The 26564-nt window shown below is 35.0% G+C and overlaps 1 protein-coding gene across 1 annotated transcript in view; it reads right to left on the bottom strand.

The window, feature by feature from the left end:
• Nucleotides 1-26564, bottom strand: part of LOC123658051 (protein lap4-like) — an 82947-nt gene that overhangs the window by 6998 nt on the left and 49385 nt on the right. Inside the window, exons 15-29 of the mRNA XM_045593534.1 lie at nucleotides 15228-15433; nucleotides 14627-14760; nucleotides 14437-14521; nucleotides 13485-13725; nucleotides 12551-12741; nucleotides 12262-12373; nucleotides 11745-12082; nucleotides 11421-11519; nucleotides 10866-11126; nucleotides 4906-5016; nucleotides 4393-4572; nucleotides 2143-2301; nucleotides 1498-1641; nucleotides 676-768; nucleotides 347-430 (exon numbers count right to left, since the gene is read on the bottom strand). Coding sequence (XP_045449490.1) covers nucleotides 347-430; nucleotides 676-768; nucleotides 1498-1641; nucleotides 2143-2301; nucleotides 4393-4572; nucleotides 4906-5016; nucleotides 10866-11126; nucleotides 11421-11519; nucleotides 11745-12082; nucleotides 12262-12373; nucleotides 12551-12741; nucleotides 13485-13725; nucleotides 14437-14521; nucleotides 14627-14760; nucleotides 15228-15433 — 2438 coding nt within the window. The remainder of the gene's footprint in view (nucleotides 1-346; nucleotides 431-675; nucleotides 769-1497; nucleotides 1642-2142; nucleotides 2302-4392; nucleotides 4573-4905; nucleotides 5017-10865; nucleotides 11127-11420; nucleotides 11520-11744; nucleotides 12083-12261; nucleotides 12374-12550; nucleotides 12742-13484; nucleotides 13726-14436; nucleotides 14522-14626; nucleotides 14761-15227; nucleotides 15434-26564) is intronic.

The following is a 26564-nucleotide window of genomic DNA, read 5'->3' as shown; positions in this document are numbered from 1 at the left end:
CACAATTCCGTTGGAGTAGACGGGTCCTAGAGTGGAGACAGCGTCTTGGCAAACGCAGTGTGGGAGGACGTCCTCTGGCCCGTTGAAACGGCGATCTACGTAAGTTTGCCGGTGTAGGCTGGATGAGGATTGCGGAAAACCGTCATGTCTGGCGCGAACTTGGGGAGGCCTATGTCTAGTAGTAGACTGCAATAGGCTGAACTAACTGACTATACAATTTTACAATTGAAATTATTTTACAACTGTAAATACATATATATACTAAGTTACTACATTTGTTTCTTGTTTTTAATTTAGACATCTGCAACAAAAAGTTTAAAAAAAAATGAAATTTTTAAATGATTACCTTTTCGGGCGTGGTCTTTTCCCGCATTTCCGCGACTTGTTTCTCTTGTTCAAACTCCACTAAATCCTGTCGACTGTGATGATCCTACGATACATTAATAAATGAATATACAATATTACATATACTTGTTCCGACTGTCAACCCTCGCCTTCGGCTGCGCCTCGGCTCGGGTAGACATTTGTCGAAACTCTTTGCAATGACAGCCTTTCCACACTTGTAATGAAATATACTATTATGCTGTTGTGTATTAAGAATATTTAAGAGCGAGACAGTAATGAACACTGATCGATATGGTAATGTATATAGGCTATAAAAAACTACATTCAAACCTGATTTTGGTGCAACGATTCGTCTCTATCGAGGCTCGACGTGGAGTGAGACAGAGAGCCGCCTGTATCTGCCGTTCCGCTCTCGCTTCCCGTCTGTTCGAACATGCATAATTTCTATTTCACTCAGTGCAAGCTACAGTAAGCTAGTGTGGAGCTGATATTTTTACTACGTTTACTTTGAATCAATAGCAAAAAGCATGACTTTATTTTTTTAGAAATACTTCGTGCTGGAAACCACGTTTAATATTTAAGCATATTATATACAATACTGTAGCGTGTTAACGATATTATTTTATAGTTAAGCAATACAAACACACGTGTTAAAAACTTAAAATAACATCAACCTTTATAATGAACTAATTAGACATTATGTATTAATTGGCCATAATCAACAATAATTTTGAATGTACATAATTACTTATTTAAATTTTAATAACTAATGGTATTTAAGTATTACTTAATTAAATAATTTATCATCAAAAGGTGATATCGAGATATTGTATATCAAATCACTAACTCATTACAATTAAGTAATAAAAAATTTGAAAAAGTTTACGGTTTTAATTTTCTAATTAACATAATATTCAAATCAGTTATACGACTGTTAGTTATTTTGACGTGTTTTTATACGATTAGGTTGCCAAACAAGCTTACGGCCCCACACGATACGGTAATCGGTTACCGTAGCCTATGGACGTCTGCAACACCAGAAGCATCGCTTGGGCGTTGCCGAACCTACTTGTTCCTCAGTCGGACTGCTTCAGTATTGAAACAGGCGCTCGAACGGAGCCACCCACAGCGCGCGCGGCACGTCATACTCACGGTGCCCTTGTCGGCGCGCGAGTACCCGTGGCACACGACGAGGTGCAGCGGCGCGTGCGTGGCGGCGCGCAGCGCGTTCACCGCCTCCGCGTGCGTGGCGCCCAGCAGCGACGCGCCGTTCACCTCCAGCAGCCGCATGCCCACCTGCGGCCCGCCGGCATAATACACATCCGTACGATTGCCACGAAGGGCCACGCGTCCATACCATGTAACCAATTGAAAACAACCCCCCTCCCTCCCCTCGGTGACCACTAACTAGTATTAACCAAGCCCCCCTCCCCTCTCTCAAGTTTCGCGTAGTTATTAGAAAATATGGTTTTAAATAAATTTTTAGCAAATAAAAGTAAAAAATAAAATAAAATATTTTCACCTTTCAGTTTAAAATGCACTAAGCTCTAGCTCGTAAGAACGTGAGATTTTTCTAGAAGCAATATCCTCTATAAAAATCAATCAAAATTACGTGACGAAAACTTTCGACGCAAAAAATGATCGATTTGAGGATTTCAATTACGTATTAGCTGTTTATTTTGTGAATTAGAGCACACTTAATGTGTCCACATATCATTAAATATATAATTATGTTTGTTTTTTTTTTATAAAGATGAGACGATAGTGGGTAATTGCATTAATAATAATATATCATACCTTAAGTCTGCCATCCCTCCTAGCGGCGCCACCGCTGTTTATTTTCGATATGAAAACTCCTTCATCGTTAGGGTCGTTAGGGTTGCCACGTTGACCGTTTAGACCACCCTTTATGTGCATTCCGAGTTTTTCTCCCTCTTGTTTAATTATAGTAAGCTCCTATAAAACCAGAATATGTGTTAATACTTTAACACTAGATACGTGATAAAAATAATTACGGTCTCAACAAATAATATTTTTAATAATAATTTATTGCATTTTACACACCTAGTATATAATTTTCACAAGTTACACTGCTAAGATGTAATTCTTCTTAAGCATTTAAAATTAAAGATGTAATTTAATGTTTATATTTAGAGTGACCTAAGTTCTTTTACTTACATATCAAACACACAGCACAAAATTTATAAATACATCGTTATTAAGTTATTAACACTCACACATCATGCAAAGCTAACACAAGCATGCAAACAGTTTTACACAGTAAGGCGTGTATTCGAACATTTCAAAAACAGTACATTCTTTATAAACTGAACTAATTCAAATAAAAATATTTAATAAAAGAAAGCCTCATTAGGATAGACGAAAGCTTTAAGCCAAATTATAATAATTTATATAATAAAGTATAATTTAGCGATAAATATATCGGGATTATAGTCACGCTCTAATAGAGTGAAGCTTGGTATTACGACGACGGTACACACGAAGGTACTGGGGCAGGGGTTTTTGACAAAATAATCTGATAAACACACAGATGTTCGAGTTCATGTGACGTTCACACTTACAGTTGCATCAACAATCTCAACTTGAATGAGACCCTGTATTTGTGTTGTGTTGCCCGCAGTGCGCACGTGTGGAAAAGAACAAGATCATCTATTTATACACAAAATATTAATTTTGATTTGTTATATTTCTAATTCCTAGCTGATATCCCCAATGTACTGAGCGTGAGTTTTCGCAACACAGAGTCGTACTCGTGGCACTTAGACTTAGTATGTTGATATGAAGCATTATGCATTAACTCGCATGTTACCAAATACTACTTAAGCGTTAGTGTGCTACGTTATAACATACTCATAAATATATACTTCATCGCTTTTAAATCCAATACGTTGCGATCATGCATATGTTGCGATCTGTAAGTGTAAGTCCATACAATATATGATCTCAAAAATGACATTAAATTCTAATCAAGTAACTTGCAATGCATCTGCTTGAACTCACAAACCATTAAAGCTGTCTGTCACTTATTTTACAATCAGTAATATAACAAAACTTACTGCACGAATGACACAGGATCGCCAAGTAAAAAATAAATCTTTGTATTAATTTCATTTACTTGTCAATTAATATTATTATTACACATACAGTATTATCTAATGACTACTTATGATTTACCTGAAAAACTGTAAATGTGTCTTTTTTCTTCTAAGGTGAAACATCTTAACAAACTAAGAACATAATACTATATTCGACACAATCATTCATGGCCGAATTAAAGTTAAGTAGTCCTCGGCATGTTAAAAATTCAAAATCTACATGAACAAATCAATGTACATGTAATGAATCAATGGTAATGAAAGATGGCGAATCCTGTGTCACGAATGAGTAACCTGCCGTCCAATGAGTACCATATACACATTTTTATAATTGAGAGGTTTTATTGATACTTTATATTTGTAGTCTTAACAATATTATTTTTATCAGTTCTATAATGAAATTATTATTTAAATTTAACTAACAGAAAATAATTTTAACTAACAGAAACGTATGAGTGTAGTCGCGTGGACGAGGACAGTTGGGTCAGTTGGGTCAGTGGGGTCGGTGGGGTCGGTGGGGTCGGTGGGGTCGGTGGGGTCGGTGGGGTCGGTGGGGTCGGTGGGGTCGGTGGGGTCGGTGGGGTCGATGGGGTCGGTGGGGTCGGTGGGGTCGGTGGGGTCGGTGGGGTCGGTGGGGTCAGTGGGGTCGGTGGGGTCGGTTGGGGTCGGTGGGGTCGGTGGGGTCGGTGGGGTCGGTGGGGTCGGTGGGGTCGGTGGGGTCGGTGGGGTCGGTGGGGTCGGTGGGGTCGGTGGGGCCGGCGGGGCCGATTTGGCCGGTGGGACAATGAAACCGCTGAAGCCTCTAGGGCCGTATTGCTAATCAATTATGAGTTATTCATGGGATGTATCAACAAAAGCTTTCAACTTAACAGAAACGTATGAATGTAGACGTCGGGACCGATGGGGCAGGTGGGGGGCGGGATGTACGAACCTGGAAGCCAGACGGCAGGGGGTCGTGCCGCACGGTGAGCTGCAGCGTGGCTCCGGGCTGCAGTAACAGCTGCACGGCGTCGCGGTGCGTGGCGCCCGCCAGCTCTGTGCCGTTCACCTTGATAAGCCGGTCACCCATGCGAAGCTTGCCTGAGCGCGCCGCCACGCCGCCCGGCACGATCTGGTTATATTACCATATTCAGTTTAACTTGGATTCAATTTTTTTATACAAATAGGTCGATAAACAAGTAAGGCTTACGGTTAACCTAATGGTAAGCGATTATCGTAGTTTATAGACGCCTACAACAGCAGAAGCATCTCGAGCGCGTTGCTAACCCTACCCCCAATCTGTCCCAGGAGCTCTGATCGCCTTACTCACCACAGGAAAATATCACTGCGTACTGTACTTCCCTAGTTAGGTTGCTTCAGATTTTGAGTAGAATATATATCCTGTTGTGACCTACCCTAGACCAGACCCATTAATAATATTTTAAAAATGAGATGTTATTCTTACGTGAGATATGAATATTCCAGGCTCTTTTCCACCGAAAGGCACACAGGAATGATCCGTTCCACCGATTATGCTAAATCCGAGAGATCCTCCTTCTTTGACTAACGTCACGTCCTGTAACAAAAGAAAATCTAATTGTAAAACAAAATAACTTGATAAAATTTATTTATTTCCAAAGAATTTAAACATCATGAGGGTTTATAAGTGTTTTGGAAGCAATTCTGAGACAAATAGATCTTTCAAACTGCGTTAGAACAGCGTACTTCATTCAATAGCAAAGGGAAGTTCCCTTTACTACCTTCATAGACGGGGAAACCAGTGTGAAAAAAGCCGGTAGGCCACCCTACCCAATAATGAAAAATCTAACGCCTAACACTCAACGGTCCCCGCTAGGACTTACTCCTGTGTCGAGGGTCCAAAATAATTCAAACGAAAATAAACGGCCAGATCAGGGGAAACATCTGTATGTATGAGTTGTGTGGGGATCGAACCGCCATAATCTAGTGCTGAGACCGTTGCGCTTACGCGTCGTCAAGTTGTAGGACTTTTAAAGACTATCCAAAGTGCAATGATATAATTTTTGACTGACTTAAGTGTTCAGAATACTAAATATTAATGAAATAAATGGTTAATAACTATTTTAGAAAAAAAGTGTGCTTTAGACCACACGACTGAAGTAAAACTTCTTTAGCGATAGGCCTGTATTATATCTCCCTCTGAACTTTCTTTCGATTCACCCAATCACACTTTTCGTAACGCTCTCGTCACGCATTCACTAGCTTACTCCCCAAGTCAAGCGTGCGTAAGAAGTTTTTACTTCAAAAACGAGTGTGCTTTAGACCACACGACTGAAATAAAACTTCTTTAGCGATAGGCCTGCACTGTGTCTTAGATATACGAAACGTAACTGGCTATGAAAGAGAGAGAAAATGTGTGCTCGCACCTCTCTTGCTCCGTTCGCCTTCCCCGGTCACCCTTTCGTAACGCTCTCGTCACATTCACAAGCTTACTCCGTGAGTCAAGCGTGCGTAAATATACTCCAAAAAAATCGAACTTACACGGAAAGTAGAGCTCTCTTTCCGTAAAGTTACGACAGTAAGGACTCCTTTCAGAGTTACTATTGTCTATACGTAGTCGAAGTGAAAATTTTAATCTCTCAAAAATTATCAAAATAAGGCCAAAGACAAATACATAAACAACTCGCGTTGATCTTATATAATAAGCAAATGAAATTCATATATTGCGGTATATATTAATAAAAAATGGCAGAAAGGCATATTCGATAAATGTTATGAATAAAAATATTGCTTTCTCAGTTTTCACGAAATCTTAGAAAATTAATTTATTTTAAAAGAAGAGATATAGTTGCAGTAAAAATAACTTTTTTAACTACTCCCACTTAGTTTTTAGGAGTTAGCTAAACTTCATTCCCTATTAATTCATAAACAAGACACGAATAACCTACATACGCGTTACTTTTTTAGGTACAATACTATTTACTCTTCTATTCGGTAAACTTTTTATTACAGAAGCAGAATAAAATTACCGCAAAACTGTCTAAGATACTTTAGGCATTTTGTGTACAACAATTTTAAATATTCGTTTTTTTTTTTTTTAAATTTAAATTTAACATTCATAGGTCTTAAAACTCCTATGCTTTTTGCCATACATCGTGCATAATTATGCTTATCCTACAGGCGACTTATTACTTAAAACTACAGATTGTCAGTCCTGTCACCTGTGACTGCCTAGTGAAGCTAAGACGGGGTCCGACGCTGACGATATTTTCCTGTTACAATATCTTAATTTTTTATTTTTATTTTTATATAATTCATTAATAATATTTTGTTTTGTTAATCATAACAAGTCTGCAAAAATTAAATGAAATAATGATTTTTATATAATGCCAACTATAGTTTTATATGAGTATTATTATATACGAAGAACAAATTTAAGCACTCTAAAATAGTAATTTTAAATTGACATGATATTATTCAATACAGTGTTAAATTGAAAATTTCACAGGAGGTTACGAAGTGGAAAACGGACTTACAGATGAGACTTTCTGTAATTGTAGTACTACGCAAGGTTGGAACGACCTTCAGGAATATTTCAGTCGAATTGCCAGCAGTTTTGGAGAAAAATGCCTTTAAAATGTTCACGAATTCTTATGATACCAATTTTCGACCTACCCGTCAATAGTAGTGATCTAATTGGTAAGAGGGCGTTCATAAAATACGTGAAATGTTTAAGGGGGGGCGGGGGTCGGGTCAAATCTCATCTAATCTTACGTTGGAGAGAGGCAAATATCACGCAATATTTTTTTTTCTGATTGAAACAAAAAAAATATACTATTTTGGTCCATTTAATCCAGATTGTACATGCTTAAGATTTAATCTTCAGCGTAATCGTAATATGATTAAGATCATTCACTAATTCATTCGAAAGAAAATAATTTCATTCATACTTCGACGTTATACATCTACTGACTGTCTGATTTGTTGATTGTGTCTGATTACTAGTCTTAACTAGTCGTAAATAAAAGCACAAAACATTTTCTTTTTACAATAACAATCCAACGCGTTTACGTAAGAAACCCACATTTTAAAAAATCTCACGTGAGATTGGGGGATGGGGGAGGGGGTTGAATAAAATCTCACGACATCTCACCAGGGGGGGAGGGAGGGACAGAATATTTAAAAAACCCCTCGCGTAATTTATGGACGCCCCCTAACACGTCTGCCTAGCGCGACGAAGTTTTATTTAAAATCTCAAGTAGATTCTATTTTTATTATTTACTTTATTTTAGTTTTAATTCAAGTAATATAAATTTATATAAAAAAATCTAGTTACCTATAAAATTTTAAGGACATATCCAACTTTCGACTATTAGCCAAAAGGTGAAATGTGATAGTAATAATGTGACACTCATGACACATGACATGTACACTCTCTATAACATCTAAACAAAAGGATTGATAACACTGTTTCTCACGTAGCTCTTATTGGGTAATCCTAAGTCTCATACTAAAGTCCCACAAAATCTTCCTGTGAACTAAAATAAACTTTTATGCCAATGCTATGTGCTATATTTCTATATTATATGGAATAGCGTTCAGTTCGTTCGTATTCAGGGTGAAATTGATATTCAGAAATATTCATAATATAAAATATAACCTTTACAATAAACACTACTATAAAAGATTGACATTTATAATATATTGTCAGCATTTTTTACGCTCAACATAAATAAAAAGAGAAAAAAAAACAATATCTAAAACATAATAACAAATCGCTTTACGGTAACATTGTTTTATACCTTATTAACAAATTATGATTCGTGAAAATTTAAAATATAGGTAAAAAACAAGGCCTATTTTATCGCTCATGCTGTTCATTCACTTATACTCACTTCACTTCTAAAAATATTATGACCATATCCGTATTTGCCTCATAATTTTTTTTTATTAAAATGTCATATTCGAAAATATTAATTACCTGTACTCTCGAGATCCGTATTTTAATAGTTTTTATGTGTTTAAAATGATAAATTGATATTTCTTTTTAGTTAAATAAATAGTAAATGGAGTTTTACAAATGTCTGTAAGCTAATGTGTTGTGAAAGTGAGTGGTAAATGCGGAAAAAACGTGAAAATATTGACAGGGGTTTGTTTACTAAATAAGACTCTTCCAAAAAAATAGAATATAGAGAGTTTGGCTTTCTCTAAATGCCATGATAATTAAGAGTCTCTAAAACAATCCATACGATTGACAGTGAAGAATTTTCTCTGGGAAAGAGTGCGTGCTTCTATTGATAATAGGGGCCGCACAAATTTTCAGAAAGCGTTTTAAATTAATCTTTATGGATACTTATTTCCATAAAATAAAATAAAAATCATTTATTTAAAACCTTTTAGATACTCAAAAACATGTTTTAAAATTGTTTGTTTAAAAATCCCGCCAAAACGCCACGTTATGTCATCTGAGAGTGCGTGACGTCATTTGGAGTAATAACAATGGGCGCGTTCCACCTAAGACCCACAACGCCATCGATCACGATCGCTAAAACTGCCGTTCACTAACGTAAAAAACGCTGCAGGCGTTGTGAGCGAATTTTATAAGTGGAACACACATTTGAGCGCTGTTAAGTGTCAGACATCAGCTGTGTGCTCACAATATGGCGGCATGGTGAAAACATGATGCGGCCGTTGCGGACGCTTAGTGGAAGGCGGCCAATGTTTGATCCTAAAAATTACGTCACGTACTGTAGTTGGTGTTTCACTACAGATTAAAAATATTGTTGATGAAAACTAAAACAAATGAATTATATTAAATATTATTCGATAAATAATCGTAAAACAGTATATTTATTTTATCTAAGTACATTATACATTTTAATCCGATTACTATCCAATCCCCTATTGGCCTCAACGTTTAAAGGACTGTATTGCAGCCAATGGAGAGCACTACGGATAAGCTTGATATATATTTTATGGTTTTATATGTCGGTCTACTGTGGGCTTCAGTGGTCAATGTTGACCCAAGTAAACACAATTCATGATATCACTAATTTCTTATAACACAGGAATCACTTAGCAGAAAGGTAAGTTATTTTAGTAGAAAGGTACGCAGCACGGAACGCTGGATGGTTATTAGTTAACGGGGCGGGGACTAATTTCTTAGCATTCGATGGATTCACCGTGCGGGTGCCGAGTCCATCGTGTGGCAGAGGGAGAAACTCAGTTCCTAGGAATTGCGACCTAGGTGTAGGTTTAAAGCGATCCCCTTTGTATGTTTGTACATCAACGCTCACCTTTATTGCTCGAGTTATCCGCCCTGCCTAGCCAAATTATAGACCGTTATGTAACAAATAAATCGTTTGCACAAATTAATTATTGAAAGACGCTACTAGCACGATACAACAAGTGCACCAAACAAGCCAGTACGAAAGTAAGTATGAAAAATAGATGTTGGCCGATTCTCAGACCTCCCCGAAATTACGCACACGAAATTTCCTAAAAATCAGTCCAGCCATTTCGGAGGAGTATTGTAACTAATATTGTGACACAAAAAAATTTATATATAACATTTTTCAGTGAATCTTTTGTTCCATTACAATAAAATATAACCTATGTCACTCCTAAACAGTGTAGCTTTCTGTTAATTTTCGTGATCGGATCAGTATTTGTGAAGATTACCCCCTACAAACAAACAAAGTTAGAAACTTTGCATCTTTATAATATTAGTATAGATTTTAGTGCGTACTAATTATGTTCTTGTATTATAGAATTTTAGTACAATTACACTGAAGAACAAGATCAGAATCAATGTCAGATGAATATCACGGTGCAGGAATCGAGGTCCAGCTAAGAGATAAAAAAATGTATGCATCTGAGGAACAGTAAGGGGATATCTTCGAAGATTCTTTTATTTAATCTATTAATAAGAATATCCAAGTAATAAATATACGTGATGAATAAATTTCAATAAATATATATGATAAATATGTATATAAATGTCTCAGCTTCAATATTACTCATTATCGTCTTGCGAGATTTTATTATTTACTAGGTAAGAGTCGTGAATCTGGAAAAACAAAGTGGAAATTTATATCGAATTTCGTAATCAGTTTCTTTCTTTTTAAAATATAACATGAAAATAAAAAATCAACGATACTCCAATCACGGAGCGGTAAAAATAGGCCCAAATATTCTACTTTTATAAAAAACAAACATTTCATTATTATTGACGAGACTAAAAAAAAATTTTCAAAATGATATTTAGATAAATGTTCCATACCGCAACATATTACCGCGCATTCGTGTTTTCGGATTATAGTAAAATTTTCATCTACCAGTGACCAGAACGAAACGAAAGAATTAAAACTTTCACTTATACCGGCGTGCGGACCACCACCTAGACGTGCGATACGAATACAACATTAGATCCGGGCGCGGCCTTACTTCGATGATGAGTGGCTCGACGAGGCGGTTGTCGGTGACGCGCGTGACCGTCGTCTCGGTGAAGGTGGACTTGGTGATGGTCTCGGTGACGCGGCCGGGCGCGGCGGGCGGCGGCGGCAGCAGCGGCGCGGGGGAGGGCCGCCGCACCGTGACGCGCACGCCGCGCTCCGGCGGCGACGCGGACCGCGCGCCGCGCGCCGTGCCCAGGAAGTGCGCCGGGATCATCGCTTGGAACTCCTCGCTAGTCAGCGGCCTCGCCGGCTGCGCGAACGACACGTTCACATCACGTTCACATCTCGGCCTCGGACCCGCCCGCGCGGTCGACGGCCGCGCCGAATATCGCGATCTCCGCGACCTCGAAATACGAGCTCTTTATTTCGAGGCGCTTCGACCCGGATATCGGGAGCGGTCGCGCCGCACGGGCGGCCGGAGGGAGTTCGTGGGGTTCGTGAGTGCGAGGCGGTGTGATTGGCAAGCTATTGTACAAGCGTGTGGATGTGAACGCGTTGGACTAACTCTACCCGTCACCTGCTAAATACGTCCGACTGATCTTACCTGGATGTCGTCGAATACGTCGTCGTTAGAGCCGTGCAATTTATTGGCGCCGGGAGTTAGAGGCGTGCTCGTACTGTTAGTTGCCGGTTTCGTGCCCGCCTGAAGTCAACAATAGTTACTTGAGTATAATCGAGCGCTACATTTTTTGAGCGCTTATACTATAAGCTTCGACACTATTAAAAATAAAATGAGTATTACGGAATATACAGATCTAAAAATGAAATTAAAACCAAGCTTAACTCGGGACAAAAGCAAGTGAAATAAATAAATTACAAAACGTACTATAATTAAAATAAAGTACTAAAAGTTATTTCAAAACCTTACCGTTCCATTGGTCTGACTAAGTTTCCGTGGTGCGGGTTGCGGCACGGCTGTCTGTGCAAAAGTGGTTTGTGTTTGTTGTTGCAAGTGCGGATGCGAGTGCGTTTGCATTTGTGGCTGTGGTTGCGGTCGCGGTTGCATTTGTGGTTGTTGTTGCGGTTGCGGTTTCGGTTGTGGTTGTTGTTGCGATATAATGTGCGTCACTCGCGGTGTGGTGTGGTTTCCGGTGAGCGGGACGTGATTAGACGTGGGTTTTTGGGTCATTGTGACGTTAACATTCGGCAAACTCGTCTTATGTTCTCTCACTTCTTCTGATGTTGATCTCCGCGGGAGCAATTCGCCTATACGAGAACAATCTCAAATTACGATCACATTTATGTAACTATTTAACATTAATATTTGAAGAGAATATTTTGCAGCTTTTAGAAAATAATATTTATTCATTACCAATATGCATCAGCTTCCTAAGCAGGCATTACTAGTTTAAAGCGTTATGTTTTACAAACAATTAAATGTATACCTTGATCGGACGTGATTGTCCGCTGGAGGACAAGTCGCACAAATCGTTCGTGGCCGGTCAGTAGCGAAACAGCTGTTTCGTGTGAGGTGTTCTCCATGTCGACACCGTTGATCTGAAATTTATATTATAATTTATTTGTCTGTGTATTGGAGGGGAGCAGACATTTGGGTTTATAAATATTCAATTCGTGTTTATCTAAAAACGTATTGTTTTGCTTTTTTAATTTATTGTGCACAATATGGACTATTTGGAAACTACTTAAGGTTATAAATAGCACGGAGGGCCTCACCGAGACGACTTTGTCCCCGACCAGCATCTTGCCGTCCTTAGCGGCGGCGCCCTGTGGAGAGATGCGCGACACGTAGATGGCGTCGCTGTCGTCCCTGTAGGGCGGCGAGCCCTTGCCGCCCGCTATGCTGAACCCTAGCCCCGAGCCGTCGCGGATCAGCGTCGTGTGGACTAACACTTTTTGTTGATACACTTGAAAAAAAAAACATTATTAGTGACTAGGATGATTACGGGGATTGATTGGAAAAAAAAACATCAACTAATTTTCATGGAAAATCGTTTGACAAGTAGTACGATTCTGCTCGTCAAATGATCTTTTATTCTCATTATCTGTACTAATAGTAAAAGTAATTGTTTATTTGAATGCGCTTATCTCAGGAACTACTGGTTCAAATTAAAAGAATCTTTTTGTTAGATAGATAGCCTATTTACCGAGGAAAGCTACAGGCTATACAATTTTTAGTACGATTTTTCCTCAAATTAACACGAATGAAACTGTGTGGCACAGCTAGTGATATTAGACTAGAAATATCGAAATGTATTATAATTATGTTACTTTACAACATAAAAGTACATATGATGCAATGCACTTTACGAAAGTCTGATAAGATAGTAATGCACTACGCTCATAAAAATTTTCATTGACTACAATTGTAATAATAATATTTTACTTTGTGCAATGCATCTTAGACACTGGTATCTTGTTGTAGTTTGTATAGATATCGGACGATAAGCGTGTGATACATAGTTGCCAATGTGGAGTCGATTCTACTTTTATTTTTAGAAAAGTTTATAGTGACTATATCATTTTCTTAATCTTTCAAATTTAATAACTTGAATCGTCCAGAATCAAAGAAGAAAATGGAACTCGGCTTACTGTAAACAAAGTGATTATATTTAAATATTATATGTATATTATAAGTATTACGGCTAACCAGGTGGCACATAGGGCTGCGTAGCGGGTGGAGGCGAGGCCTGCAGACGGTAGGGCTGCGGCGAGCGGCCCACGGGTGTGACGGGTGTGACGGGTGTGACGGGTGTGACGGGTGTGACGGGTGTGGCCGGTGCGACGGGTGTGACGGGTGCGACTGGCTGCGACTTTTCCTCCGGCTCAAACTCCTGCGCGTATTGGTTGCTGATGATGAGCGGCTTGCCCACCCCGCGACCAGTCGGTATCTGGGAGCAAACCGTTAATCTCAAAATATCAGACAACTGTTATCATCAAAAAAGTTACACACCCCAGGTTTAATTGTTTCTAGCTCTGGAAGTCAAAATTTTTTTATTATTTAAAATTTTTCAAATGGTCAAGCTTTTTTTGAAAACTATATATACATTTATGACCAAGCATTTTATCGTTATATTAACATTTTGATGCTTTTTTTATTCATAAAGAAACTATATAAAACCCTGTACCCTGGTACCTTAGTACCCTGGTGGTAAAGGTTTTCTGGGAGAAATCGTTTTTTAGCGAAAAAATTACCTTTGTACATCTTAATCTGTATTTTTTCTACATGTGTATGTATTTCGGTGTACAATAAAAAATAAATAAATACCCTGGGTGTTCGATAAAATCAGGTGGCATTTTTTAACAAAGAAAATTAAATTGAAAAACGTAATATTAGTTGAGACTTGCAAGTAATTACATACAGGAAAGTCTAATTTCGTTTATTTAGTATATTTAAAATAAAAAAAAACACAGTTTACATAACATTTTGAATACTTTGAACTATTACGAGAAAACAAAATCGCTACTCTTTTAAAATTGAACGTTGTATTTAGAATCAAAAGCCACGTATAATACGTATAGACTATCAATAACACAACATAGACGCGAAAAATCAATTGATGGTTATTATCAGGGTGTAATGACAAAATAGATAAAATTACCTGTCCATTTTCTAAAGTAGATACTGTATCAGTAGTACTTGACACGGAGTGGTGACTGGCACCACTCGGTGCTCGGCTGTGTGTTCTAAAAATAAGTATTGATCAATACATGTTATCTTATTTATTACAATCTATGACACTATTACAAAGCTAGTCAAAACTGAGAAATAAATTTAATAAAAAATTGAACCTTGTTGACGTCGGCGAATCTCTGGTTACAACGAGTGTGAGCGTTGGTCCGCTCGCTTTAAGTACTTCAACTGCATAATAATGGTCGACCTCTACAACTGATGTACCGTTGACAGACAAAACTTTGTCGCCCACCTGGGAATACGTAACATGACATACAATATATATATATATATATATATATATATATATATATGTATGTAAATGAATTGCATTAAGAATTATCTGATGGATGTTCATATACACACACGCAAGGACGCATATGCAAGAACGCACGCTCGTACGCATGTACGCATGCACGTAGGCACAAACACAAACAACTTTTAGCTTACGTACTCTAGATAGTGTATGTAACGTTTACTGTATGAATATTATATAAATGTGTTTAACATTTTAAGTTGATTTTTGTGTATGTTTTAACCTCGCACTGTTGTTTGCGCACTCTTCGCGGCAATTTTCCTTAACTACTATCAATAGAAGTTGTCTGCAAAAATCGCTATAAGCGATAAAGAGGCTTATTTGAATGTAATGGTTCAAAATAGTATCTTCTTTTTTGTATGCAATAAAATTTTAAATAAATAAATAAAATAAGTTATCCTTACCCTGAGTCCTGCTAAATACGCCGGTCCATTAGGTGTAACTCGAGAAATAAAGATGCCGTCATCGTCGCCGATGTACGGCGTAGAGCCTCGTCCACCAGCTATACTGAGGCCGAGGCCGCCGGCGGCGCGAGCTATGTGCACCTCTTTACATCGTTGATCGTTTACTATTCGTGCTTCGCTATCCGCTCGCTCCGATACCGATTCACCTACAAATTTTATACATAATACGTTTGTTACGTAAAGCAGATTTCTTATAGGTACCTCAACTTTAATATTTTCAATAAACAATACAAAATATAATAAAAGTAAAGAAACATGTCTTTTTATTGGGTAATAAACTTAACTTCAATAAGAAATCAAGACAAAAACAATACTATAAGCATTTCAGCCTACTACAGTCCACTGCTGGACATAGGCCTCCACAAGTTACCGCCAAAAATGGAGTGAACCCATGTGTTTTGCCTATAGTCACAACGCTGGGCAGGCGGGTTGTGTGACCACAGGGCTAGCTTTGCTGCACCGCTGGATGGTTATCGAGCCATCGTCGGCTTTTTAAGTTCCAAGGTGGTAGTGAAACTGTGTTATCCCCTAGTCGCCTCTTACGACACCCACGGGAAGAGAGGGGGTGGCTATATTCTTAATGCCGTAACCACACAGCAAATGTACTGTTAATATATTGTTAGAATGTAATCAAAATCCTTCCTATTAATAATCGAAACGAAAAGTTAAAATAGTTGTAACATTATTTTTGAACCAACAAAAATTGTTTATTCCGAGAGAAAGCTAACAAAAAACAAAGTACATTATCCGAAGCTAATAACGAATTGCTCGAATAAATTTTTATTTTAGTTATATAACTAAATTCCATTTTGTTATTTCTCGTAGAAGTGAAATTTAAAATAATGTGTTTTATGTGATTTTTATGAATCTAAAACGTCAGTGTAACATATAGTTATCTTCGATAATAGTCTTTATGTAGTTAAACAGCACTAATTAAAACAGTACATAAGGAATTATCAATAGTATTGTTCAAACAAAGGAACTACTTTTTATACACACAAAATAAAAACTAACGCAATGGGGATATTTAGGAAAAATACATTACATACATTTATACATTCATTTAAATGATTAAAAATATGAAGAAATACGTTATCTATTGGTAGTAACAGTAATAAAAGACATTTTAAAGAGTGGATATGAATGTTTCCAACTATCAACAATTATGAGAAATCTTTTTCTCTGTAATTACATTGATTTCTCTGATAAATTTACAACAGAAATGTAGTCGTAGAATTCTAAAAAATAACTTTTTTTTTACTTGAGTAACATTGAAAAATCCGTATTCGTATACCTTTCACATTGTAGTAATATTATTAATTAAATTCATTCGACATTCATTAGTACCGCTATTAATTATTAAAACGATGTTAGATCCCACGATAGTTAATTGATCGTGGGTGTATGAAACAACCCGCCTAGGGAGTAATTGTAGCTCCCGTGACGATAAGACGAACAATGCATCGAGATATGCGCTTGTTTGGCATTTGCAAGGCTACATGGTACCGTTATAAGATCGCAGCATGAACGAAAATACCTTCAATGTTATATTCCCTTCCCTTTGATAAAGCTAGAATTTTCACCTCAAGAAGTATTTAAAAAGTCTATCGTCTCTCTTGAATATTATATCATTTGAATACTTTTCGCAGTTATACTTTCAAGATAAATATTTATAAAAACATTAAAAAGTTTTACAAGTTCGACTTGAATACAATTGAATTTTCTCTTACTCATATCTCGGATACGTACAGTCGTCGTTGAATTGAATAATAAACGAGCCTTTCGGAGTTCGCACGGCAATCACTGCGACAAGATAAATGAGGCGAGCGTAGTGAAATCATGATCCAGAATCATCGTCGCATCCCCGTCCTGAGCTCTCCACAATGGGCAATCAGTTTCAATACTTTCATCCCTCCCATAGCCTAAATGGAGTAACAGAACTTCTATTGTATCCTCGAACCGAGTCGTGATAGGTAATGGATGGACTCGTGACTATCGTTTATAAACCGGTAGTCTTATATCATTAGGAACAGCTCCTTTCTAGGAATAGTAGTAATTTAAGTTGAATAGTAATGTAATGGACAGGTGAAAGTTAAGACTGTTCTGTGCAACGTCCAAGTAACAATGATAAATTACAAATCCCTTTATCTAAATATAATAGTAATGATAGGTTTCAAGTCCAAGAAGAGTAATTTTTGTCGATCATAAAGAAAAAGTTCATTATAAAAGCGATTACTCTAAATTACTTCAATAACATGATTAATTATAACAATATAAAGTTAATTATTTGTTAGATGCTTGCTCGAGGAAAAGAAATTAAATTCAATTTACACAATCTTATAAAATATACAGCTTCCTGAGAATTCCAAAGTATATCTTTCATCCAATACTAAAATACTTTCACGTACATTTTCGTCGTAATAAATTAATTGAAAGTTTATGTTATTCCCATAAAACATACAGAATTGTATTAAATATCTTATCCCAAAACATATTCGAACTCATAAACAATATTGCCACGACGATTTTTTTTTTTTTGATATCAAATGCATGTAGCTCCTATTGTACATAGTATGATTGTACTTACACGTTATGCCAAACGCACACTTGACAAATGTAGAGAATAATAAGCAGATGTCTTCAGATACATGCGTCACGTGCCATATACGTAACATGGACATATGTATGAAACACCTTGGAGTTTTTGTGTTTTGTCAAAGACCATCAAGACCGTGAGTAATAGTACAAAATTCTCACACTTTAGAATAATTTCAAGTATTGACTGAACGTTATTTTATTTTTTTAGTAACTCTTAACCGCAACTTTTACGTGGGTGTGGCTTTTATTAATAACAAAAATAAAATAAACTGAATGTTGACCTCTTCTTTTTCTTATTTAGGGTTAATGGCTATGAATAGTGTCAAATGAGCACAGATGATTTCGCTAATGTCACGAATAAAAAATGTTGACCTCTTTGCTTTTCCAGTTTTAGGAAATTTATTTTTTAATGAAGATAGATCCTTTGTTGACACTTAAAAATCCTTTGTTTAGTATGCAAATATAGATAGCTTAAATGTGTTATAAATTTATTATTAAAACCTTTAATTTCTACAAATTATATTAAGTAGGTATATATATTTATATTAAGTTTTTACTATGTCGTATATACAAAAATACCTGGGTGACCGAGCTTAGCTCGGTATTTTTAGTAAATCGTGTTTTTTGGAAATCATATTTAATACGAATTACATATTTATAAAATATGAATAGTATTTTTTTACCGACAATAATAAAAAATATAAATAAATATAAAAAATCAAAAATAATTAAAAAATAAAAATGATAAAATATAAATAATATTTTTCGATTTTACATAAATTATTAAATAAAAAATAACGAGCACAATTAGAAAATAATAATAATAACAATAATAATCGATCGAGAATTCGAACCATGGTCTTTTCGGACGATCGCGACCGGCCGATTTCCCTCCTGAGCTATTACAACTTTGCTGACATTTGCGAAATTTACCTTCGTATTCGAACAATATTTTTTCAGTCTAAAAAAACTGGGATAAAACGACATTTTCTAAAAATGAATCCTAGCTAGATTTATTTATCTCCCCCGAAATTCCCTGCATACTAAATTTCATAAAAATCGTTGGAGCCGTTTCCGAGATTCAGATTCTATATATAAATATATTTATACAAGAATTGCTCGTTTAATAGTATAAGATAATAACTTAGCCTACTTAGAGCTTACCTATAGAGCATAATAAGACTTACAAGCAGAGCACGAATTATTAACGCATGTAAATCCGCGTGGGTCGACTAGTTGTCAATAAAAATGATACAGTAGCAAACGTAAAAGACGTAATACACTTTACACCTATACTACAAGGTCACGTTACTTATATCAAATTAACACAGAGACTACGGATATGGCATGATAATTCCATTGAGATGAAACGTAACATACATCGTAGTAATTGTGAATACTCACATACATTTTTGTTTAATATGATGATATTAATTATTATGATTTGTTAATGTAATACAATAATTATTGTATTGGATCTGAATGTTTAGTGCATAAGGGAACAGATGAATACAAATCGCAAGCAGTAGAGACGCGAATTTGTATTTAACATGTAGGGGATAGGTACGGAAGACAGAATAAATATACAAAAGCATACAAGAAACAAATTAAGAGAATGATAATTATTATAATGAAACAACTTTTTTGGATCTTTTCGCGGTTTATTAAGTTTTTTAAATATATGACGCTTAGAGTATACATTACAGCATGTAATATGTATACTCTAAAACACGACGCTTCGGATACTTTACAGCAACCTTGGTCACGGGAGGTCCTCCCGAAAAAGTTTTTCATTATAATAAGTAAAATTCGCGTTAACATTAGAAAAAAATGATAGTTATCTTGATATGGGTATGATATTTAGCAAGAATACCATAGGACGAGGGTAAAAGTATAATAAATTAAAACAGAAGAAAAATTGCGCAACAGACAATATAATAAAGAAAAAGTTAAAATAAAAACATAGAACCAAAAAAACGTATTCCGCTGACCATTAACAGCCGAAGAAGTGAAACCAGAGCAGGGATAACAAAATTCTTAACGCGATATGAAATACCGTTAAACGATATACACAGAATTTATGTTAATTATCTGCAAACTAAATTGTAATACTTAAAAATAAATGTCTGAATTATATTGTGTACATTATTAATGGACAAAGTTTGAAGAACGTGAATGAAATGAAGAATCTGGAAATTGTTATTGAATGAGAGATACGCTTTACAAATCGCATAAATAATACTCTGCCTGTTGTTTCTGTGGATATTTGACGGATGATGATAACCAACACGTAAGTGTATTATTCTTTTTCACTAACGAATTCCACTCTATTTATAAGATATTTGTAAAAAAATAAATTAATCTAAAAGCCGTAGTTTATTAATGGCGACGAAACAGGTCCTAATGGCTTATTCTACCTCCTGCTGTTAAAGCCTAATCGTAACTTATTTGGAGGATAAACTTTATCCACAACTGGTAAAGCAGGAGGATTGCATAAGGATTTTAAATCAATCAAAGCATTGAAAGTTATCTATTCTTGGTCCGAAGTCATCTTACCAAAATAATTTTCAACGTATAGAAAAACATTGAAAAAAGATTTATAAACAAAATATCCTACGTGAGTTGTGCGCATCAAACGATTCGAAGTTACAATGATAGATTGGCTCACTTAAGATTTTTTTTTCGTTGGAAAAAAGGGAAAAGCAGCTCTCTACAAGCTTTTAGCGTAAACTTGTAAATAGTAAAATTGATTGTCCATCCCTTCTATCCCAAATTAGATTTAATGTGCCCAGGTTGTAAGCTCGATTTTCGTAATTTTAAGCCCTTCAATGTTGATACTAAAAAATGAAACCACAGCAGTCACCTCTTTGCTTAAGGATGAGGAGCTACAATGAGCGTTATGAAAATTGTGATATTGATATCTTTTGTAACAGTCTGGACACTTTAAAAACAAAAAAAAAAGTTAATATAAAAGAAAGAAAAAATAGTATTAATATAAATTATTCAAACCTTCTTACTTTGTAAATTAAGTTTATTAACGCTGTGCATATGTACTTATAATTTAAATATATATTTTAAAATGATATTATATATATATTCTTAAACTATAGAAATATTATTATATGTAATTAGTCAGTAAACCAATTAATTATATAAATAAAAAAATACTTACTCAGATGTAAAGTCATACTAACAAGAAGCTTTACAGTACAGTAACAATTTCTTAAGCACAAGACTTTATTTGAAACAAACGTTAGGTTACATACAGCAAGCAATTATATGCTATAACGTATCGTTTTATTTTGTTTCATATTCAAACAATTCTACGGTTGATGAAAAATATAAACAAGCGTTTACGCAATACTTGAGTAGAAGCTGTGGTCTCGCCCAAAGATGATCACATCGCAAACAAATCCATACAGTTTCACCTTCACACAAAAAAAAACAATTCTCGGCACCATTAAACGTATTACGTATGACCTATTGAACAAAAGCGGTAGACCATTTAAAGTTATTGAGTGTAACCACTATTATCACGTAAATAATTTATAGGCAGGTCCTAAAACGGTATAAAAGAGATAATTTCAGGTGGCATTTTACTATGTGACTTTGTAAATTAATTCGCACATCAAATTGATCATAAAATATTAACATACAAGATTTGTTTCTACGTTTCGTATATCTTTGTCAAGGACATAAAGAGATCTCTCCTAAGTAACATTTTAAGGTTTTGAGGATATTTAGTTTTACTTTCTATTTTATTTTTTAAGTTTTAATTTTTTTATATTTTTATTTATTAATACTACTTATAACTGTCAGTGATTGTTAAAATGTAATAGCTATTTTAACTAACTTACGTTTTTTTTTTCTTATTACGCCCATAGCTTCTTTTAATAAAGTGTTTGCTTCCTGAGAACGGGTTACCGAGAGCTAAATAGTACGGTTCTTTAAATAAAAAAGCCAGAGTTGCTCGTTAGGGTGCAAATCCTTCATGCATTCCACGCCGATCCTTGTAAAAATTCATTTTATTAACAACAGATGATTCACGAAGAAATAATAGAATCGTCTTTTTTTCTTTCTTTAAACAAAACGGTTTCGTATGGCTTGCTTTGTTCAAAACACTTATACAACCAAATTCATTAAAGTTAAAAGGACGACGGATGCGTACGCGCTGCCCGGGGCGCATGCGTTCACGGAATGCGCGCGCTCCAACAGAGATGTAGAGGCTGTGGCGCCGGCGCCCGCGACCTCTCCGTTAGATTAAAAATAGAAAGTAACAACTTGGCGCATACCGCCTCCTTTTTATTTTTCACCCTCAGATAAAATATCTGTACTAATATTATAAACCTGAAGAGTGTCTGTTTGTTTAAGCGCGTTAATTTCAGAAACTACTGGTTGAAATTGAAAAATTATTTTTTTGTTGGATAGTCCATTTCCCGAGGATGGATATAGGCTATATAATAAAGCAGGTGAAACTGCGGAGTAGAGTTAATTTATAATACGATAAACTGATCTTGTTATAAGTTCATCTCATATCAAATAAAGATCACTTGCAGTTCTTCTATACGAGTTAATAAGTAACTAATTTTAAACTAGTGTTTTAATCAGTTAATTTGAGATTTACTAAATATTATTATACCAATTTGTATTAATAAAAAGGGCCACTTAGTTGACTGCAATTGGATATGATCAATTTGTAAAAGAGCTAAAAAACAATAGCTCTGACAGAGATTTCCGTTACAATTAGTATCAATCAATCTAGACATTTTAAATTATAATAAATTCTCGATTGACTTTTGAGGAGGATAATTAATATTTATTAGTCTTCGTAAACAACAATTATAAACATATATAATTATAACATAACACATAACAGATACGGTCAAATAATTTCGACTGTTTTTATCTTAAATCTACAATTACTTTAAAAGGAAGTCACTGACAAGTACCAATTGCTTTATATAATTTGTAATCATAATATCAATTTAGAAAACTGGTTTTAATGTCGAATGACATTAAGAAATATACATCGATGAACGGAAACGGAAACTTCACTAATATAAAATTTAATTCAATATTTTTGATAGTTTTCTTACAAAGGGATCAATTAAAAATATAGTGACAGTCTAAAATCGAAAGTAATGTAAAATTCAAAGGAAACAAGCGAAAGTAAAATTATAAACTATTTAATGAAGGACGGTGTTTATTTATTTTTGAATTTTAAGCTAATGCCTTAAAATTTCTAATGCTCATATAATATTGTCTTGTTAAGTTAATAACAGAAATTATCTTAAGTCGACAACTAACAAGCGGTGCTAACTAACAATTTGCTACATGCCGGAGAAAACTAGAAATTACGAGCTAAGCCTACCAGGATATTGCGTTCAAGTATAGAAGCTGCATGATATTAAAACCTGACAGGAGCTTTGAGGTTTCCATTTGATAGCCAGTAATTTTTCTTAGGAGCAATTTTTTATGACAAAGAGATTTATTACAGATAATCGTACTCCTAGACAACAAACATTAAAATACGCATTACTATACAATCTTGCGTGTTGATTTTGCTTTATATGAGCGTCTAACGGTTTGGTGGTTTTAATTAAGAACAAAATATAAGGCTATCGATATCAGTTATCGATACATAATATAGGTTTTAATTAAATTACGCAATTATGTCAAATATATTCAGCACGCGTCGAGCATAATGAATTCTGAAATCCGCTTCTTTGTATTATAGCATTAAGTCGCTGTCACGAGGACGATTTTACGATAGTGTTTATTTTTACGGTTCAAGTAACGGTTATGATGATGCAGGTAGTATAGAATTTCGTACAAACGAGGATATATTTTATAGATGTATGTGACACGAGCAGTAACCTAACAGTTTTATTGGAATTATTTATTATATAGCTTTGAATAATATTTTAACTGTTAGCTAAATTTATTGTAATTATATATTTTATATTTTGGTGGTTGACAATGTCAAAAATATTTCTCTTTTTAATGTTTTATATTCATCTGGACATTTGTTAAGTCCCGACGGATGAAAAAATTCAATAATAATATACCAATTAAAGTATGAGTATTATAAATTTTCTTTTCTCCTTTTTAACCGACTTCCAAAAAAGGAGGAGGTTCTCAATTCGACTGTTTTTTTTTTTTTTTTTTTTTTATGTATGTTACATCAGAACTTTTGACCGGGTAGACCGATTTTGACAAATTTTGTTTTAATCGAAAGGTGGTGTCAATTGGTCCCATTTAAATTTATTTGAGATCTAACAACTACTTTTCGAGTTATATCTAATAATGCGTTTTTACTTGACGCTTTTTTCGTCGACCTACGTTTTATTATACCGCATAACTTTTTACTGGATGTACCGATTTTGATAATTCTTTTTTTGTTGGAAAGGGGATATCCCTAGTTTTGTACCGTGATAGAAGAAACCAGGATCTCATGATGGAATCTCAGAGAAATCGAGGGAAACTCTCGAAAATCCGCAATAACTTTTTACTGGGCGTACCGATTTTGATAATTTTTAATTTAATCAAAAGCTGATGTTTATCATGTGGTTACATATAAATCGTATCGAGATCTGATAACTACTTTTTGAGTAATCTTTGATAACGCGTAGTTACTTGATTATTTTTTCGTCGATCTACGTTGTATTACTCTTCGATGTAATTGAAGTCGGTTTTTTTTTTCGTTTGCGAGCAAACACAATTATTATTTTAAATCCTTCATCATTGCGACAATCTTTACATAGACAATTTCAGTAGGGACAGTAATCATATAGTTAATAGTATTTTTATTCTGAAAACGACGGCGTGGAGTTAATACTGTATTTTTCTAAAAGGTCTTTTAGAACGTATAAAAGTAAACAGCACTATTTTCGCTAAATATGGCCTAAGTGGTCAGTTAAATCCAGCTTATCCCGTAATACATTAATATAAAATGGAAATTACAGTTAAACTACCCACCAAAAGTGACTATTTGTGCAATTATTATACTGCATTAATGAGCGTATTGCAGTGTAATCAAATTTAAAGTAAAATTATTATTTCGTTATTTTAAATACTCAAATAAAAAAAGATATACGATATGAAAAAAAAATAAGAACTATTTAAATAGTGAAAAAAATATTAATAAAATAAGTAATCATTACGAGAACTTTTTAACAAATTTTGTGTAGATTTACGAATATAAGTATAAATATTAAAACAAACTTTACTTAAATTCAAAAATTTTAAAAGATCATATTCAGAATTACCGAGTTTTCAGAGTTACAACTGTTACGTTGTCCGTCATCTGTATTATATATATAAATGTTTAGATGTTTCTAAACGTTGGAATTAATACAGCCTTTTTGATTAAAGATCGAATAAATCGGATATCGTATTGTGGACGCGCTTCAATAGTTCATTTCACAGGTTCACTTTCAATATCAACGGCCGCAGCACGGATGTTAACCACAACCTAAGTACCTATCTATACCTACGTGGCTACACTATGTAGCTATGAAATTAATTTTATTTATATCGTATTAATGCGGTTTTGCTGCCGGCCAACGTAAAAACAGATTGAGAGAAACTTGATATAGGGCATAGGATTATTACAGAGAGATTGATTTAAGACAGATGGAATAAATTAGAAGAGAAAGGTGCACTATTCCAACACAAAAGGCAAGGTGAATGTGTCTATTCAGATCGCTTCCTATAGATAACATACCGATGTGCAAATGATAAATATTTCAGAGAAGACAACACGACATTTACGTATACGGTTTTATTACAATATAATTTGTATAGCAGGTAAAAAAAAACTTATTTATTCACATCATCAAAGTAACATCTTCCATATTTACACTTAATAACACTAATTTATCATTTCGAAAGTATAATAACTTAATAATTTGCGGTCACGATACATGATTGACACGAGTAATGTGTCTTTACCTGATTCTTAATCGATCATGACTGGCAAGAAAGGTAATATTAGTTTGAAACTTAAACAGTTCATTTTATGTATACACTTCATCATATTGAGTAAGAGTAGTATCTATGTATCGTAACTCTCACGAACGGTTGAGTGTGTGTGACCTTTAAAATGTACCCAAAGGCAAATGTGAACCTGAGTTGAAATTAAAGCAGAATATAACGTTATTTGAAATGAACCCGATTTCGCTGAAGAAACTGATCGTATTTGTCTGATTCTAACTGAGCACGAACTTCTCGGAGAGTATGCGCCTTCTAAAGCTCATCCGTTATATTTATTATCATCCGGCCATGTTGGACTGCCGCCACGGATACGGCTGTTGTGCTTTCTATCTGATAAATGTTAGTAACAACACAATATTTTAGAATGGAAAAGGTTGAATTTTATCTTTTCCGTTACATACAGTAAGAGCTGATAAGGTGTTATGTAAAGTTTATTATTTAAAATAATCGATTTCAACGTAATCCCAATTATTTAAGATTAAATTTTATCTTATATTTACAAATAAAAATACTATGTTGATAAAAATTACCTACGTATCTCAGTGAGATGACCTCTGCGGACACTTATCACATCTATTAATCGCTTTTTATAGATAATAACAGCTGAGTAATGACTTGTTTTTATTTTTCATTAGAGAAATAATGAACAAAAACTGTTAATTCTATTTGCGTCGGATTTACTTT

This window comes from Melitaea cinxia, chromosome 11, assembly GCF_905220565.1.
Source record: "Melitaea cinxia chromosome 11, ilMelCinx1.1, whole genome shotgun sequence".
Classification (NCBI taxonomy): Eukaryota; Metazoa; Arthropoda; class Insecta; order Lepidoptera; family Nymphalidae; genus Melitaea; species Melitaea cinxia.
Note: the sequence above shows the minus strand (reverse complement) of the source record. Positions and strands in the feature narration are given on the sequence as shown.